This window comes from Hetaerina americana, unplaced genomic scaffold (assembly GCF_022747635.1).
Source record: "Hetaerina americana unplaced genomic scaffold, ioHetAmer1.1.p SCAF_6, whole genome shotgun sequence".
NCBI classification, from domain to species: Eukaryota; Metazoa; Arthropoda; class Insecta; order Odonata; family Calopterygidae; genus Hetaerina; species Hetaerina americana.
In genome coordinates this window covers 73906265-73925373 of record NW_027287205.1, presented here as the reverse complement: position 1 = coordinate 73925373, position 19109 = coordinate 73906265, and the positions used below count along the sequence as shown (strand labels likewise).

At 37.9% G+C, this 19109-nt stretch overlaps 1 protein-coding gene across 2 annotated transcripts in view; it reads left to right on the top strand.

Moving 5' to 3' along the window:
- Positions 1 to 19109, top strand: part of nAChRbeta2 (nicotinic acetylcholine receptor beta2) — a 181345-nt gene that overhangs the window by 69663 nt on the left and 92573 nt on the right. For both annotated transcript variants that reach the window (XM_071593591.1, XM_071593590.1), the window contains 2 exons: positions 16780 to 16944; positions 17974 to 18128. In XM_071593591.1, coding sequence (XP_071449692.1) covers positions 16780 to 16944; positions 17974 to 18128 — 320 coding nt within the window. The remainder of the gene's footprint in view (positions 1 to 16779; positions 16945 to 17973; positions 18129 to 19109) is intronic.

Here is a 19109-nt window from a genome sequence, read left to right as displayed (position 1 = left end):
TCTGTGGCGATAGCTGGGAGAATGGAGCAATGAAAAATTCTGTGAAAAAAGGTTGCCAACAGCTTAAGGTGAAGACGTAACCTGATACCCTTCCCCTTGCGTTATGTGTGAAATGACTATTATCTAAATATTTAAAGAAAAAAAATCATGGAAAAATCTGAGATAGCTGAGTAAAATAAAAAATAAAGAAATAACTGAGTAAAAATCAATATTTTTTTCCTGCTAGTCACTCGTTTAAATTAACCAATTGATGAATGAATTTGAAGAAAGTACACTTTTTACATTACCATGGAAATTAAACCTTCATCTATATTGGTAGAAACATGAAATCAGGTTTTCATCCTCACGCTAATTTACTTCAATTGAATTATTCCACGGAAAGAATAGTTTTGTCGAAGCTAATTCATTCACGCAAAAAGCGATGCATACTTTGACGAACTGCCGAATCTGGACATCCTAATACGATTCCGTTTCGGTCGATTTGAATTTCGGAAAACGAAACTTAGTGAGATAAAGGGAAGAAAGAATTATTGGGGTACGGGAGGAACAGTCCCAAATGTCGTAACGGTCATCTCCTAATACCTCCTTCCAATTTGTTGGGTAATCATGGTGTGGTGATTTTCTGTGTCCCGAGGCGCCGCTCAAGGCTTTACAGGGAGCGGCGATGGAGAAAGAGGTGGAGTGAGGGTGAGAGAAAGGGAAATTTTGGAAGGAATACGAGGGTTACGTTGCCGGAGCTTGACGGGGACCTACTGATAGAGGGAGCGGACGTGGGGGTTGAAACCCATAACAAAATGAGGGTATTCAAATTCCACGGAGGGAGAATTCCGTCTGATGCTCGGGTGAATGCTAATGTGAAGAGGTCACAAGTAGCGATATCAAACGAATGCATTCATTATGGAGTTATCATCTGAGTATGCTTTATTTTTTTAAAATTTAATCTTTGTCGCTTTAGCTATCTCATGGGCAATTCATCAAGATGGAATTGAATTTAACCGTCAATCAAATAATGTTGTAAATTAGCATTCGATAAAATTTATAGAAAATAAGAATATATCATAATAAAAGGTTGACACTTTTTAAATACATTGCGCTATTCTAATATTTGTTGAACTCATAATAAATATAATTAAATGAAAATCTTCTCCAGGACTAAGGAAATAAACGATAGAATATATTGATGGAAACATCAATGATACTCAAAGTTCAGACACATTGAGTTAAAAAATTGGTCTCCCTCTAGACGCACTTTCAGTGGATTGACATTCTCTTTGTATGAGTTTTTCAACGGTTTAGGAAAAGGATATATCCTAACAAATTAGAATATTGTTTAATAATTCTGCTGCTTTTGCTGAATTTATGAAAGGTTTAAGTTTTAAGCATCTATGGGAATATTTTTGCGAAATTATTCAATTGCTTATAATATTATCTTAAACTATTTTCTTATGCCTCGCAGTACAATAAAACTAAACGTATGGATTAATTCATCGCAAAGTTTCGCATTTTGTGGAAAGACTTGCTGACCGGATACTCACTGTTACTAACCATTTATACCAAATATCTAAAAGAAATGTAAAAGCGCTAGGAGAAAAGTGTGCGTTGAAGGAAACTGCTAGCTGAAGTCAAGGACAATCAAGTATAACGTTTGTGTTATGAATTCAGTGACACTTCACAAGAGAACTCTAGAATTTTGGGGATACATGACAGTGGGCAGAGTAGTCAAGCGTTTTACATACTGGCGTACCCTCGGGTGTAGCCTCTGCTTTTGATGCGAATATTTATGATACTTAATTTGGGTAATATTGGAAGAAAAAATCAAGATATCCGAGGCTTTAGAAAAAAATGGGAAGGAGAAAGAGCGACATGGGTAAGCATTTAGATAGCAATCAGTTAAATTTTATCGAACCACTTCGCACTTGGTAATTCTAAAATCAATATCAGGTGAAAGGATTGAAGTCTTATTATCGGGTTGAAATCGAAATTAATCGAATGGCATCGAATATGATTATGCTACATGCCGAGAGATAGGGTGTAAAGTTAAAGTCACTGTTTTTGCCGGGAGGTGAACCGTGACAGTCATTATATCCCCGAAAGGTATGATAACCATCACTTTCATTTAATGGACAAGATAAGGAATAAGAATCATCTGATTCACTAAGTGATACCTGACGGTAGGATCGGTTCGCAGCCTTTCCTCTTCAAAATCGAATCATAATACGGGCAAACAGAATTGAGAAAATTATTGTGGAAAAATTAATTATTAAAAAACTACCCATGAAATTACAATAAAGAGAATAGTGGTAGGAAACGGAATGAAATTAAACTTTAGTATGAAAGATACATCTGTAAGTGCGCTATAATGTGTCGTCAAACGTCGAGAGTTTGGAGTTGTCTGGGAGATACTACAAAAGACTGTCCGAGGATACAAGCGGCAGATAAAATGGAATTCTATGTGCGAACATTCCTTTTTTTGCGATCTCAATACATGCGCCATTTCTTACCATGTGACTTCTTGTTGAAAAGAGAAAACAAAAGTGCTCATGTAATAATCTTATAGCCTTTATGAATATTATATTTTCCTTTATGTGCGCCTACGTTCACTGAGTAATATCTACGGGTAACTCTTGTGCAACTATTTACAATGCCAAGTTTTCATAAATTAATTGTAATTTGAAAAAATTTGCTCAATGGATCCAAAAATATTTAGCCATTTCATCACAGTAATTATTCGATTGATAAATATGCATTTCCGAAATTTAATATATTTAGTCGAGACAATAGAACGCTTTGAACGAATAAAAAATAGCTGGCATTATTGAGACAAAAAAAATCAGGAACTTATTCCCTTATGTTTGTAAGGAGAGTCCCAAAATTAATTAAAAATATATTCAATAGCACCATGGTATCCTTGCTCTTGGTATAAATAAACTAGTTCCATCAATAGTCTTTTAGTCCTCATGAAAAGGATGCATGTGTAACAGTGATAAAATTTTTGAGTTTCCTCGGATTTTTAGGATATAATATGTTTTGATAACATTCGCCTGATAATGGATTAACTTTTATTTAAGGAAAATGGTTATATTTTTAATTTAATTCAACCTATCGATATGCCACAAATTTTCCGCATAGCAACATCTATCAACAAATATAAAAATTATATTTGCAAATATAAGTCTGATACTTCTTCTCATTTGCTTAAATGATTACAGAACATCAAAAAATTAAACATAGACCTAAAACAATTGTAATACTGAAAGGATTTTATATTTTGCCTCTTGAATTAATCAGATCGTGGAGAGCTCAGTCAATGACGAAAACACTGACGCATTTATTTCCTCTCCCCCGTATTCGGACAATGCGTTTTTCCATGGAATGAGCGGGGTAAAGAGTTTATAAAATAAGATGAGTAATTAAGCAGACCGATCATTCCGTTGTTTAGTGGTAGCTGGGTTAGTTTTAATTGCCAAAAAGATTTCGGCGGGAAAATTTCCGGCTTGGTCAGTGGGCCTGGGACGATGAGGGGGCGGGGTGGGGTTGGTGGGAATGGGATGTGGGCGGGAAAGAAGATTCTGGGTGGGCACCGAGTGGGGTGTGTGCTGCCGGGGAAAGGTGGGAAGCGGCCTCCGGGGGAGTTCTGGGGTTGGCGGCGGCCGGGCGGGAGAGCTTCGGCCGGCGGAGCAAAAGCGATGGAAGGTGGGAAATGCGGATAAAATGTGGAAAGTGCAAAAGTGGGTGGGACACGAGTGGGCGTTACCAAGGTAACGAAGAGCTGGGCGGGGACGTATTGGAGGGGCAGGGGGGGGATGGAGTTGTGTGTGGAAAATCGAGTAAATTCGTTCCGAGGAATGGCAGCGAGGGCCGAGGTCGTGGGACTTGGAGCGCAGTGGGTGGGGTCGGGCGGATGGGGGAGCTGGGGTGTGCGAGGTGAAGGGAGGGGTGGGGGCAAGGGGAATGGAAGGGATGGTTTGTGGGGAATAGGATTTAACGATGCGGGAAAGGATGGGACTAGAAAGTCGATTCTCCCATCGGGGCCATTAATTACCCTGCGAATATTTCAGCCCGTGGCTGTCCGTTGCGTTAGCTCTTGATGACTGCTCACACCCTTATCTTTCGAATTCCACGTTCTCCCGCACCATCGCCACACCCACTTTTGCCGTAAAAATGGGCAGATGGAGATACCGATATGGACTGATATAACCCCCATGCAACAAAAAAATAAAGTGATTATATACATATATGTATGTATGTATGTGCATATATATATGTATATATATATATATATATATATATATATATATATATATATATATATATATATATATATATATATATATATATGAATAGCCACATTTTTCCTTTTTTCTTGACGATAGCGGAGGAATGTTTAACTCGATTTCAACGGAGCGATGGGTATTCCCTGGCACTAACTCCAGCTTTTGTGCCGAGCGGGACTGGACGGTGTAATTAATTCTAGAGAGTCGTGATTCCTGTCATATAAATGAAATCAGAACAATTGAAGGATTTTATTGAATTCATGAAAAAGAATGCTTTGGCATTTATTTTTCGTTCACCTATGAAACACTTATTTCATTCAAAGTATTATTGAGGAAAAAATAGAACATATAAAATGACCAAACTTTGCATTTAGGAATTAATCACTTTTCCTCGTGGTGTCATGAAGATTTTTTAAGATGATAAGAGTTCACACCAAACATAATTTGTATAATGGACGAATGAAAGTGAGTGATCGCTTTTGGCAAAAAGAAACGCCCGCTGGCGAAATGACGGTCAATTCTTTTTTAAAAACATTTATTTTTTCATCTATAATTTGGCAATGTATCTTAATATTATCAATATAGTTTTCATCAAACTAGAAATGGACGATTAGATATGCAAAACGTCTTGTAAATGGGAGAGACTCAGCGCATTAAGAAATCATTGGAAAAAGGCCCATATAAATTATTTCACTCGGCTAAATTTTTTTCTTCACTAGGCTTTGTTAATTAAATTTAGTTTTATCAATCAATTTTCAGTGAGCATGGCGATGAGTTCAGTATAATTTCATAATTTGTATGATCAATATCTTCTGTGATAATGTCGGGATTCGTTTGTCAATATATTTTTGGATAAACTTCGTGCAATGACATTGATGTCAATAGTTTAATATTGTTTAGAAATGAAATAAAATTTGATTATGAACTAAGTATGGTGCACGAATTTTAAAATTGGTGTGCATGCACCTCGTATGACTGTTGCACCTCGAATAATTAAGGCTAGCGAAAAGTCCTAACGTTTGATCAAAATTTAAGTTAAAAAGTTTGATAGAAATTAAATTAAGCCTGCAATTCTATGCATTTTCTTAATGCTCATAGGATGTTGCCGAATTAAATGTATTCCAAGAATATCCTGTGATTAATAAATTCTAAGGGTGCATTCATCGGTCGAAGTTAGGAAGAGAAATTACTCGATTAGGCATTGTTGCTCAATTGCTCCGTAGGCATTTCTAATTGGCAACAGAAGACATTCAGTGAAGTAAAAATTCATTTATTTTGTTACCAAGGTAATTTCATAAATTTTGAACTCGAAATAGTCCTCCAGTAAACTAAGACGTACATTTACGCGGGAAAACACTCCCCCTCACCCCCATAGACGGCGCGCTCCGTTCGACGAAATTCTCTCACTTACCAGGTGCTGGTCCAACTTAAAAGTAGCCATTAACTAGATGCTGGAAATGCCCCGTGAACATGCTGAATTGACAAATTAACTGTCTCCCTTCCCCCACCTTCAACTGTTTGGTTTCCAGAAATTTTTCCTCCACTCCTCCACCTTTTCCCGGTCCCTTGGAAAATACTTTTTTTTCATTTTATTGTAACTTTATTTATTCGCACGGATGAAGGAGAGAGAGATTCAACGATGCGAAACGAATTAACGAAGTAAATCCTTGGCTACGACTTCGCTCGCTTGCAGCCGGTTTCGTTAAGGACGATGCTGCGTGGAGGGGACGCTACGAAACTTTTGCCCGACACCATTCGCTACTCTTGGACCGAACCGTTCCTTCCACCTCGCCCTGGGAGAGATACGATGGAAGGAAGTTTTCCCTCACTCCCACTTCCAACCCCCTTCTTACCATCCTCAACCCCAGCCCCCCCTACTCCTCTACTTCTCTTCCAAGATATGGGAATAGGACCTCGCGGAGACTCCCGAAAGAAATTTGAGGAATAAGAGTGGGGGAGGGAGGTGGAGGCGAAAGAGATATGCGAAGATAAAGAGAGGGAGAGCGAGGGTATGGAGATGTGTTTTAGCGGGGAACTAGGTGGCTGGCCGAATTCGGGGTGGAATCGGAAAAAATGGAAGAGGGCAAAAGGGGAGAATAAAGGGTAAGAGGGGACGAAGTTGAATTTTGACGGTGGAAGAAATAGAGGGAGAGAGAGAGAGGGGGGGGAGGTTGGATGCCAGTGAGGCCCGAACCGGTTCTCGTGTAGAATTGGAAAAGTGCTGAGGAGTAAAAGGGAACAGGGGAGTGGATGGGAAACAAGAGAGATAATCCCGTAATAAAAGAGATAAAAATCTTGGAATGGCTAAGGTTTATCCTGCATTCAAAGCTTTTGCCCGACTTATAAGGGTTTTGGCAAAAGTAGTAAAACGCCATTTAATCTTGAAGAATATTGTAAAAGGGAAAAGTACGTGGTTTAGAAAAGTTAATGGTCTTAGTTCTTCCGAATAAGTCACTTATTTATATATTTTGGGCGGTATCCCCAGAATAAAAGCGCGAATGTTCGGCGATAAACCAAGCAGGAGAAATATCTCACGTTTATTATATAATAAAAACTTTTTCCACGTATTAAAAACTCCCTTTTTTGACTGAACACTCTATTTCACTTCGTTCAGGAGGTGTTTGAAACGATTTTTGGACGCAAATCATTTCAAAGTAAGGATAATTTATTTCATGTTATATACATTGTGCAACATAGTAAAACTACGCACGAGTTAGTTTTTTTGCTGAAAGTCGTAGTTATTTGTTCAATATAAATTGCATCGTAACTTTCCTCTCATGGGAATCAGGAGCTTACAGCATGGACTCTCCAGCTTTTGAAATTTAAAAAAAAGGTGTCCATGGTGAAAATAATTAATTTATCATAAACTGAAATTGTTTTCAGTGTAGCAAAAGTATTGCGTTGTTCGGAGAATGTCCTGGGGAATACCATTAATTGAATTTATTTATCCAAGAATGATATTATAATTCGTGTTATCTAAATAATTAGTAACAACTGATTTAGAAGTTGGGTTTTGTCGTGATTGTATTACAAGTAGAAATGTATTGAGGAAATAATATAGAGCTCAGTTTCGAGAAAGGCTTGTGCAAAATTACGACCATTTTCCTTTTTTGATTTCTTAAATTATTTTGAATGAATCCAAAACAGTGGAGGCAAATTCTTCAGATAATTCTGGGAAGACCCATTTCGAGGGAGGGGCATGTGCAAAATAGCTTTAACGGAGGATCGGGAATGTAAGGTGGCCCAGAAATCCTGGGAAACACACCAATCGGGGTGAGTTTTCCACTGGCGTGTACTAGATAGTTGGCGGAGACTGTAGAGAGACGTTAATATAGCCAAAATTATTCGATATAGATCCACCATGAGTTCACACTAAGGGAGCTTATAAGCTAGTGACGTGTATAACGTTCCGTAGATAGGGGCCGAGTGGAATCATGGAGATAGGGTATAAATAGATAATGTGGCGTACGTGAAGAAATGGTGTCAGGAATGAGAGCAGAATATAAAGCGATGAAATGGCTAGAGGTATGTGAACCTGAGAAGCGGATGGATATCTCAGAATGTTGCATGACGCAACAATGGAGAAAATTAAGATGAATTGAATACCTACACCGTTATTGAGCTTGAGGAGTACGACCTTATAGTAAACTAATAAACTACTGAATCAGATTCGGTTGTACTATACATAATATCTATTAAGAAATTTGGTCGTAGCTACTGAATAATTTACAAAGATTGTACCTACTTAGTCTAAAAAGGCAAGTTTTGAAAAATACTATAATTTATTTTGCGAATCTTTCCTACCTTGTAAATTATTCTTCATTACTAATTTTTGTGTATAAAAAATCTCTAAATAGTACTTTATATGAAGAACTATTTTCCCTCAACCGAAGCAGCTTCACTCGAAAAATGCACTAATCGTTATAAAGTTTTTCAATAATCACTTGAGAAGATGCTAATCACGAAATACATGGTATATATCATACTTACCGATACAAAATCTCTGAGTCTAGGGAGATTTTTAAAGTAAACACTTTTCATTTAAATTTTATCTGCATTGATATTTTCTTAGATGGAAACCCCTACATGTGATGAATTTGAACCCAAAACGTTAAGCCAAAGCCTTAAATTAATTGGCATGGGTGAAAGCATATATTTAAGCAACTTGAAAAATACAACAGTATATCAGCCTTCTTGAGATGCAGTAATTTTTAAGGGAAAAGGAAAAGAAACATGCATTACTCTAAACACATAATAGATATGCATATAAACAGAATCTGCATGTTGAAGTGACCCAGCAAAAGGTCAATTAATAGGAGCAGGAGGGAAAAACGTAGTAAAACTCAAGTCATATGTTCTCCTAACCTGAGATAAGGGTGTTTGACGGGAATTGAAGTCGTCCTGGGCGCTACCGTCTCACGCACCTAACGTGCCAACTCGCAAGATTTCTTTTCTTCCTATTGCGCGAGTGTACTGCACTCTCCGATCCCTCCCCACTCTGACACGCCCACATTTCCCGAGAGTCAAAGGAGTCTCCTTTGAGCAGGCTAACCACGTCCCCTCCCGCGCTTCCCTTACTAACCACTGACAAACCTCCCTGTCACTCCTCCACCTCATCCTCACCCCCCGACCATTCCGACGAAACCCTGTCCCATCTCCACCCCCGCCCTCTCTCAATTCCATCGCCGCTTATGAGACAGGGCTTACGTGGCACCCGAGCGAATTACGGAGCGACGCGAACGTGTTGCGGGGCGCGAATCGGAAGATTCGTGAGCCAGAGGGCGGCAGTATGCTGTGGGGTAAACTGGTTGGGGGAGGGGGGCCGAGGTGCGGTAGGGGAGGAGGCGAGAATGCTAATTGGGACGGAGTTTCGGTGGAGGGCGTGTGGGGAGTTGAGTGTGGGATGGGAGAACCTAGGGCGGCGCGAGTGTATCCGGGGGTGCCTGTCGGCGGAAGAGTAGAGAGGGTCGTGCTTCGTGGGAGGCGGGGTGATCGTCGTGGAACCCCGTTGTCACCGGGCCCAGTCTCCACCCTTTCCTCCCGTCATTCTCCTCCTCACCCTTATATCTCTCTCTCCTTACTTCTCTTTCCACATCTTGCTCTCTCCTTTTGTTTTCCAATTTGGGAATGTTACCGCGGCGAAAAAAGGGACAACATGGCGTGGCGGTTTTGCATGTGCGAGAGATGGCTCGTCCCCGTAAGATCAGACGGAAAGATATAAATAGGGTGAGAGCGGAGCTTTAATCGAAAACACTCTATTTGTTTTTGGTGGTAAACATTACCCGCTGCTGACGAGCGAAAGGGAACTCTGCATTTTTCACTCTGCAGGGAAGGGTTTTTTCGATATGCCGCAAAATTTTTGTTGGCATTTATTAGTAGAATGCGCTCCTACTTCTTCAGTGATCATATATTCATGAGAATTTCCGAGAGAATGTAAAGATTATTATAATTCCTGAAGTAGAATGATTTTGTATGACTTACAATCGGGTACACTCCGTCACGATTTTTTTCTAATTTAAGTAAACCGTAATCATATTGTCATGATATTTATGTCAAACTATTTCATTATTAACTTTTAGTTTGTTGATAGCATTGGTTGCTCCGAATATTTAACTTCCATAATTTGTCCTATTTCCTATGAGCATTATGTCGCTAATTTTATTTTAACTCATCATTTTTGCTCATATGGGCTCAACAAACACAGGTAATTCATCCCATCATTTTTTAGGCATAGGCAACCTATACGCTGGCATGTGAGTGCTTTCCCCAGGTAAATAAGCGGTCATTTCTGCAAGACATATTACAAATATGTTGGAGATATTACATAGAATACTATTAAAAGTAAATATTTTCACGCATATTTTGAAACTTTTCCATAGAATATTCATTCCTGCAACTATAAAATTGACGACAAAATAAGTATTATGTAGAAGAACAAAGCGATACATAAAATGTGACAGTTTTTTGGGAATTTTAACAAAGTTCATAGATCACTTCTAAATATTCTACCCCCTTGGGAGGTGGATTCTACCAACAGGACGTGACTAGTTTCACAAAATAGTTACATTTTGTTAGAATGTGTTACGCTGTTAGAATGCAACATTTCATTTGCGAATAATGATAATTTAGCATATTTCTTATCATTTAAGTGGAATAACTTTAATTCACGTAATAAAAAGCTAGTTAACGTGAAATTTTATTTATTACCAGATTTAGATGAAAGGGCTATATGATAACATGTCGTTATTGAAAATGTGTCACGCGGAAAATTTTCTATGAATCATTTTTTTGATTCGATTCCATTTCTTAAACACCGAATCCGAAGACTGTAAATCATACTTATCCATGAATAAATTATCCAATAACTGAATGCAGTACCGTGTTAGGTAAGAAAAATAAGCTATAAGGCTTTAAAGGTACATCAATAAGCATTGCCTGATTTTTAATAACTTCTGTAGCGGGAAAAACAAAAGAAAATATTGTAATGCAATAAGTGTGAAAATATTTCACCCTGACCGGGATACGAACCATGAACTCTCGATACCTGGCTAAGCCAGTTAACCTATCGAGTCGTCCTCTCACACTATAAGACTTTTTCCGGACATCGTGGGATCCGGGTTGGTATCCTAGTTAAGGAGTTAAGGCGAATTATTTTACACTCTGAAATTGCTATATTATATTGTGCATTTAGCGCATGACTCCGTTTAAAGCTACGGTAACAGCATCGTCCACACTTTCTTGGAATTTGTAGAAGAAATTATGCCTATATATTTCAGAGAAGTGATGCTAACACAATCGTGTGCACGAAGATGTAATATAGAATATATAAACTTCTCTGAACTTCATAAACATTTCTCAGAAGGATAATTTTAACATTCTAATTTCCAAATACCTTTATGATTGGAGAAAATGGCGTGGGCAAGGGAAATACATTTGCGTTAGTTTCCTTTGTGAGAAAAATGACAATGGTAGAAAGAAAAAAAGCAGTCCGGCGAAAAACGTCGAAAGGAACGTGTACGGGAATAAGTCGAGGGTTTTGGAGAGTGGAATGTACTGCTGGGTCGGTAGGGAATAAAAAGGTGTGTCGAGAGGAGAGAGGAAACTGGGGAGATGGGAAATGAAGAAAAGAAGGAAGGAAGAGCGACGAAGTTAAGGGAAAAAATTGAAGAGAACAAGGAAACAAAAGCCGGGGACAATGGGGCGTGGGGCGTGTTGTGGGGTGGTCGGCGATTCAGGTGGCCATTTTGGGGTTGAGTGCCCAATGATCCGGAGACGGGGGCGAGGAGCGGGGGGGTGTGGTGGGGTGAGGCGGCGGTGGCGTTTATGTTCTGCTCGTTGGGGGGGGGGGGGTTCTTGGGCGGCAGGAGGAGATTGGGAAGGGGCGGAGGACTACTGGTGATGGAGAGCGGTAGCTGGGGGCGAAGAAAAGGGAAAGAAATTGAAAGAGAACTTATAATACAAAAAAAGAGCTTTTTTTTCGGGGAGTGGGGTTTGCTTATGCGGATTAACGAACTTGCTAAAGTGTATTGTTGTGGGGGGATGGATCGGGTCCAGAAAAGGCAGCAGGCAAGCCATCCAGAACCTTCCTTCTCTGAAAATTATCCACGCGCCGGTGGTTGCGGGAACAGAGGGATTTGCCTCATGCTCCGTTTGGGAAGTGGATTTGTGAGGTTAAATTCGTTGCTCTTACGAAGGAGACTCTCCTTAAATTCTGTAATTATTGCTTATGCAGTAATACGACGTTTATATGGAAGCGTGTCTGGCCGGAACTAATGAAGAAAGCAACATTTCATCGCTTGGTTTTGATTTTTGTATTTTAATGCGGAAAATGTTACGTTAATTTCCTTCGGTAGTCATGACAGGATTATGATGACCAAGGAAGTTAGGGCTCCAGCCAAAAATCTAATTACACATTTGTGGTGTAGGTTAATATGGTCAGTATGTGTAAAAATAGAGCTAAAAATAAATAAACCTATGTGCACTCAAGTCGGAAGCTTTGTCTTCATCAGGAACCTTTTTCGGGAAAATATATTTCCCTTGAGTTCATTTTCAGAGAAAACGTCATCTACCGACCTCGCGGGCAGTGTTAGGGTTTATGGGATACGTAATCGGAACGGAGTTGCACTTAACGCTCTAGTCTCGCGTTTACCCTGTCATCGAAGTGTTAATGAATCTAATAAACGCATGATAATATATTTCTCCATATTTACATCTTCTTTTGCTGTCAATTACACAACACTCAGTACAAAAAAATTGTGCCAGTATTATCTAGCTATTACAGCCTGTATTTTTTAAGATCTTCCTAACTCATAATTTATGCCAATCTAATTCAATTTGTATTATTTCCAAGGTTGCACTAAGAATAATTTTGGGATTATAGGCCAAAATGGCATTGATAGACATCTGTGAGATATGCATATAATGCACGATAGCATGCGATAAAACTGAACTTTTTAAACTCATGTAGCCTACTTCTATATGGCTCCAAAAATAGCCGGTGAGGCAAGGGTAGAACCGTAGCACGGGAGCTTTTGAGATGTTACTTTGGTGACGAATGGTGCAAATAAAATGAAAGAAAAGGATATCAAAAAAAGGGTAGAGAATGTGGGTGATGGAAAAACGTTGCAGCGAAAAATTCGGAGGCAGGAAAAGTGAATGTAGGAGATTATGCCAGGAGTCAATGGCTTGTTGAAGACTAATAGAGATGTGAATGTTGAGCGAGAATTACACATTTGAGAAAGAAAATTGGGAATTTGAAATGGCTTGGATATTACGTAGAAAGTATGCGGAGCAGAAAAATATGTTAATGCATGGCGTTGGGGTGCTTAGCATTACGTTGAGTGAAGCTTAGACGTGAAGTTCAGAACATATTTAATCTTATTTGTAGTAATTTATTATAATTAACACTACTCTGGCAATTAGTGGTGAAGTGGTGATAGTGACAACTAAGCAGTTGGTAATAACCTATAACATCACCCCAATGAAAATGAGTGTCACGGTATACTACCTTGATCAAAAAGTTCCCGGAATAACCACCGTGTGGCGCTCCCATCGTTCCGATTTGAGTTCTGTTTTTTTTTGTTAAATTGGTACATCTGTTGTTGATATTCCCTTTAAATCTTAGTGTCATAACTTGACATTTGCAAAAGTTACGTAGCCAAGAGTACATCTATCTCTGTGTGTGTTGGCGATTTTTTACAATTTCAGAAATGGATTTAAATTTGCAACAACGAACTTGTATTAAATTTTGCGTAAAAAACGGATTTAGTGGCGCACGGACGTTGGAAATGTTGGAAAAGTGTTTCGGCAACGATTCTCTAAAAAAAACGGTCGTTTACCAGTGGCACGAGCGGTTCAGAAGTGGTCGTGAGTCAATCGAAGATGATGAACGCAGTGGCAGACCATCGACATCGAAAGTCGGTGAAGGTAGTATTTTTCAAAAGAAACCGATTGGGGTACAAATACCGAAAATCTTTGGCTTTCACTCATAATGCCGACCAAAATGTTTTTCAATTTGATGAGCTAAGCAATAAAAGATTAACAATCGGTTCTTAGGTTCCTCAAATCATTAGAAAAAGTATTTTGGACAAAATTTTGTTGAAAGTGAACATGCTGCCATGTTATATTAACACAATTACACTACATGATTACAACTAAGAACATGGTTCCTCCATCACATTCGCCATCTTCAGACCTGGCGATGACGGGGTAACTACAAAATCAGTTACAATAAACCTTTTAATATATCTTGGAAGAGTGTGAGCATTTAACAGGCTATTTATTAACGTACCATTCAAAAATGGAATTTTTTCACCATATGTGACTAGGCCGCTATTTATTACAAGAAGAAAATCTAATTTACTCATATAAAAAGTTTTCTTGTACGCAGCAATATAACATTATCGTGCGTGCTTCAGTGGTAAAATATTATTTTTACTTTGTAATAGGTTCAATAATGATGAAATACGGTTTAAACTAATCCTCAAAACATCGAATAATGCAAACTATACAGTTAAATACAGCTCTTTGGTTCCTGTACGTTTCTCATTACGCTTAAGAATTAAGAAACTCGTTTGTGAACCATTCATAATATTCCAAAATTTATCACGATTAAACCTCTTGATTAATTTGCATCATATGAGGCTTAGCGATCATGAAACGTGAACGATATCGTATGAGTGCTCGTTTCAGAATTAATCCAAACAATATTGACGATTAACGGAACGAATGAACAATCGCACTATTGCCTCAATGAATTTGGATTCAATAAAATTTCACCTTGTGTAAAACAGGCTGGAAATGAGCGGAAAACGGTTGAATGCGGTGTTATAGAAACAAAAATTTGCACATCGCGAACCTTAGGCTTTCAATTGACTGCGGATATTCAATATGCATTGAAATAAGGATTTCCATTATTGCTTCAACTCGGAAAATGATACTCAAGCATGGTTTTAATGGTGCTTACTGCGTGCAATTATCAACGCCACAGCAATTAGCCAATGGAAGATTAAATAAAATTATCGGAGTGTATTTCTATATTTTAACAAATCAATTAAGAGAAGAGGGCTAGCATAATTATCATGTAAAACATATGAGTCTAAATCAGACAATGATTTTGTATTTTGCTTTTTGTCAGTTTTAACCAAGATATGCCTGAAAAGCTATAGTCTAAACAATAAGACAAATAATCCCACTTTGATGAATATTTATTTTAAATTTATCGGGGACGTAAAACTTCATATCTTACCAAGGTTGCAATGGAAGTGTTATTTCTATGTCCTCTCTGTTATGTGTCAAAATTGTTATGTTGAAAAGCGGAATGCTCTGGGTGATGGAGAACTTCTCACAATGGGCATTGAAAAAGGGCGGAAGAATTTAAATGGGATGGAAATATTAGCTAGTACTCGGAGGAATACTCTTTGTTTTCCCCCAATCGAAAATTGAATCAGGAAGGGCTGTGGGGTGAAGGTGACTGTAACCACGTTATTAGTAAACTTGAAGGGAGAAAAATCCAAATCTTTGTTTACAAACCCTCTCCAGGCTTCCCTTTTACCCTACCTCCTCGAATTTTTTTTCTCTCTAGTCGAGGAATTCGGCTCGTTAAGGAATTGGCAAATCAGCACAGAGTTAACTCACCAACACTCACCAAAACTTCGATGGGGTTCCGAGAAGGTGTGGGTTGGTTCCGGCCGGCCAAACGAAAGGGGGCTGGGACGTGAGGGATTGGTCGTGTGCGCCGGTGGCTGCGGAAAGAGAAATTATTGGATGCGAAGGAACTCCCGCGGCCCGAGAATATTTTTCGCAGAGGGATAAATCAGACGTGTTTGTAGAAAAGAGGAAATCAACCGAAGGATCGACGCAGGGAGGCGGGGTGAAGACGCAGAAAAACTTGAGTGTGAGCAAAGGATGAAGACAGAGAAAGAGAGTGAGATCGTTGGGAACAAACCAATCAAAATTAAGGATAAGAAAATTAAGTGGGAAGTGCGAGAGAAAATACTTCCCGACAGTATATCTTTTTATCATACTCTTTTAATGCACACGTATTTAACAGACACTATTACCACTGTTGCCCTGTGAATTCGTTATTCAAGTATATTTATTTTTTACTTATGAGAAACGATGCTCAATCTCTAATTCCAGAAAGACCCTGAGTTAAAGAATGGCACAAGGCAATCGGAATCTCAAATGAACGTGAATTTATTGAGGAGTCACTGTGAAAATCTTCAAGGAACTCAAGACGATAAGGGTTATACCTTACTTTACGATATTTCCCTATGTGTTAAAATTTCTTTTATCAATGTTATTTTTTAGTTTCCGGACTTTATTCTAAGCTAATTAAATTAAGAACAACCATTAATATTATAAAGTATGCATTAATTACATAATATCTGCTTAATTAGTAAACTTTGGGGAATACGTTTCCTTAATCTGTAAAAGGAGGCATACTCCAATTTAGCTCTTTTGCATTTCCAGTTTAATTTCAGCAGCCATTTCAACGGCTACTTTCAGGTAGATCTCTACTAATATTGAGTGAGAATTCAGTCTGCAGAGTCTTGGTAATAGTTTCCTTCGGACCAAGAATGTACTTCGTGGTTGAAAAATGTTATTGAACTTTCCTCCGTATATTTCTCAATCTTCATTGTGAATTTGATATAGTTTAACTATTAGGTGGTGCATTTCATTTTTGAAATCAACCAAAAATAGAAGTGTGGATTATTTCATCAGTTTTCTAACGTGTTCAGCGCATTTTTAAAATGAAATGATTCAGATGTTTCGAAAGTTTTTTTTCTAAAACTTCTTGCTTCTTTCAACAAACCTGCCTTGTCACCACATTGAAAAAACTCACTAACCATCGGGTTAATAATTACCTACAATTGCCAACAATAATTTTTAATATAGATTACTTTCCTCGAGTAATTTAAAATTTCCGATATTTATTAAGTAATAATGACAAGGAAAAGAGTTGTGATTTGCATTTGTGAAGGACCTTTTTTTATATTTTCAGTTCTCCTTCCACGCACAAGATGTCACCATGGGTAAAACGCGTGTTTTTGCATATAATGCCGAGGCTTTTGATGATGAGGAGGCCTTCATATTCACCCAGGGATTCCTACGACGACAATACCAATTTCAGCGACAACGGTGGATACGCGAACGGCGTCGAGTTCAGGTGAATGCTCCAGGTTTTAATTAGCCTAATGTGCCTTTATGAGCATTTTTGAAATATTAAAATAACTTTTCACAAAATGGCAAATAGTGTAAGGAATTTTGGAGTCGTTTGCTTTAGATTATTTTCAAGATCATCTGGTGGTTATGTTTGGTATTAAAACTAACCATTTTACGAAAATTAGAGCTTATGATATTAAGTTAAAATTAAAAACAACGTCTTGCTCATATAAGATTTAAAAAAATAATAAGCCTTAAGTAATAGTAACCTTTTAAGAGCTTTCTCAAAGGTGGAAATACTTTACATTTTGGATTATTTTTCATGTTAACATGTTGTTTGCTAGTGCTCTGAACGATAACATAGCGTTCTCTGACTAAACTATTGCGCGTGTAACGATGCAAGAATATTAGAAGCCCAGGTTTTATTTGGAAACCACCAAGAGTGCCATTTTATATATAAGCACTAATCATGAGTGAAATGAAATACCACTGTGATATATTTACTATATATTTGCGGATTTCATGGATGAATTTGCAATGTAATATTTAATTACCAATTATTTCAAGTGCTACTCTCTCCAATATCAAAATTTAAGCAAAAATATTTCTCCATTTAATAGTTGCATTAAAAAAATAAAAATTTAAAAGCAAAAAATTATGTGTTTTAACTTTATTTAAAAAATTAATATTGTGTCCACAAGCCCGTATACTTTGCATTAAATAACAACTAAATAAATTCTTAATTTATTTATTCATAAGTTATGAAGCCGAATATATAAATATGAATATATAAATATATGATTCAGTAAACAAGAGAAAATTTTTAAATTAGAATACCTATTGCAATCCATTTGAATGAATAAAACTTTAATACCTTTCTTTATCAACTGAACTAATTTAAAAAATGAATTTCATGGCTCGGCTATGACTATATTCAACGCCCAAAATGGTTAATACAGCTATGTTTTAGGCGTCCTTTGACTTTCAACGAGTTTTGAAATATTCTTACGAGCACTTTCCTCCACATCCACAGCTCTGTATTCTCCCCGGCGGGGACACCACGAGATAGCCTTGGGGATCCGTACCCCGAGCTCAAGGGAAGTCCCAGGGAACCGCAGTTCGAGAGTGTGCAGTCCGCTTACAAGAACGCTATGAGCCAAGAAGAATCCACTCAGCCGCACTCTTCAGGTCAGTAAAAGCATTTTGATGTTCCCCAACATTAATGGTCATCGTTTCAGGCTTAAGGAAGGAATTCATCATTGAGAATCAATAATATTATACTTTTCCTCTATACATATGTCAGCCCAGTCAGCCTTTCGGTCAAACATACATAAACATATGTATGTGTGTGTAATTATATATATATATATATATATATATATATATATATATATGACATGTGTGTGTGGGTACATACACACACAGACATATGTACATGCATGGGGCCATTTTCATCACCTGATGATACCAAACGATGACGAACCATGGTCGTCAATAAATCATTTACGCCTAACTGAAATTTACGATTAATACGAAGTAAATAGATTGCTATTATCTATGAAAAAAGCAGAAAATGCGAAGAAATCAGTATGCTTTTTATAGCGTCACTATATACTAGAGAATGCAATACTGCTTCATTGCCCCGGGCGGTCATTGATAATATAGCAAGAAAAACAACCACGGGATCGTAGGAAGCTAATCATGAATGAAATTATATTAAGTCGAGATAGTTTAAGAATAACGTCACGAGATTTATTAAAATTAATAAGATTATTACATTGAAGCTTCCAAATATGCTGCTCTCTGACAATGAACGCTCCAGAAAGAATAAGAGTTACTTTCGCGATGCTAAATCACTTGAGCTTTAAGGAAGAATCTTTATAATTGGTAATCATATTCGGAGCAGCATAAAAGTGTATTAAATATTCTTGAACTCAAAAATTTAAAGGAACTCATATATCTTAGAAAATCGAAAATATTATGAATTATCAAGCGGCATGTACTTCCAACCTAGTGCTCTTGTGCATAACTCGTGTTTCTCGGACAGTGTGGTAAATTCGGCTTGGCCTCATAGCCTCTGGGCTATTGGCTCATAAATGATTTGGAAATGGGTCGGTGGTGTCTGTGGGGAAGGAAGTAGCAGGGCACTTTGTTAAAGGACTTTGTTCG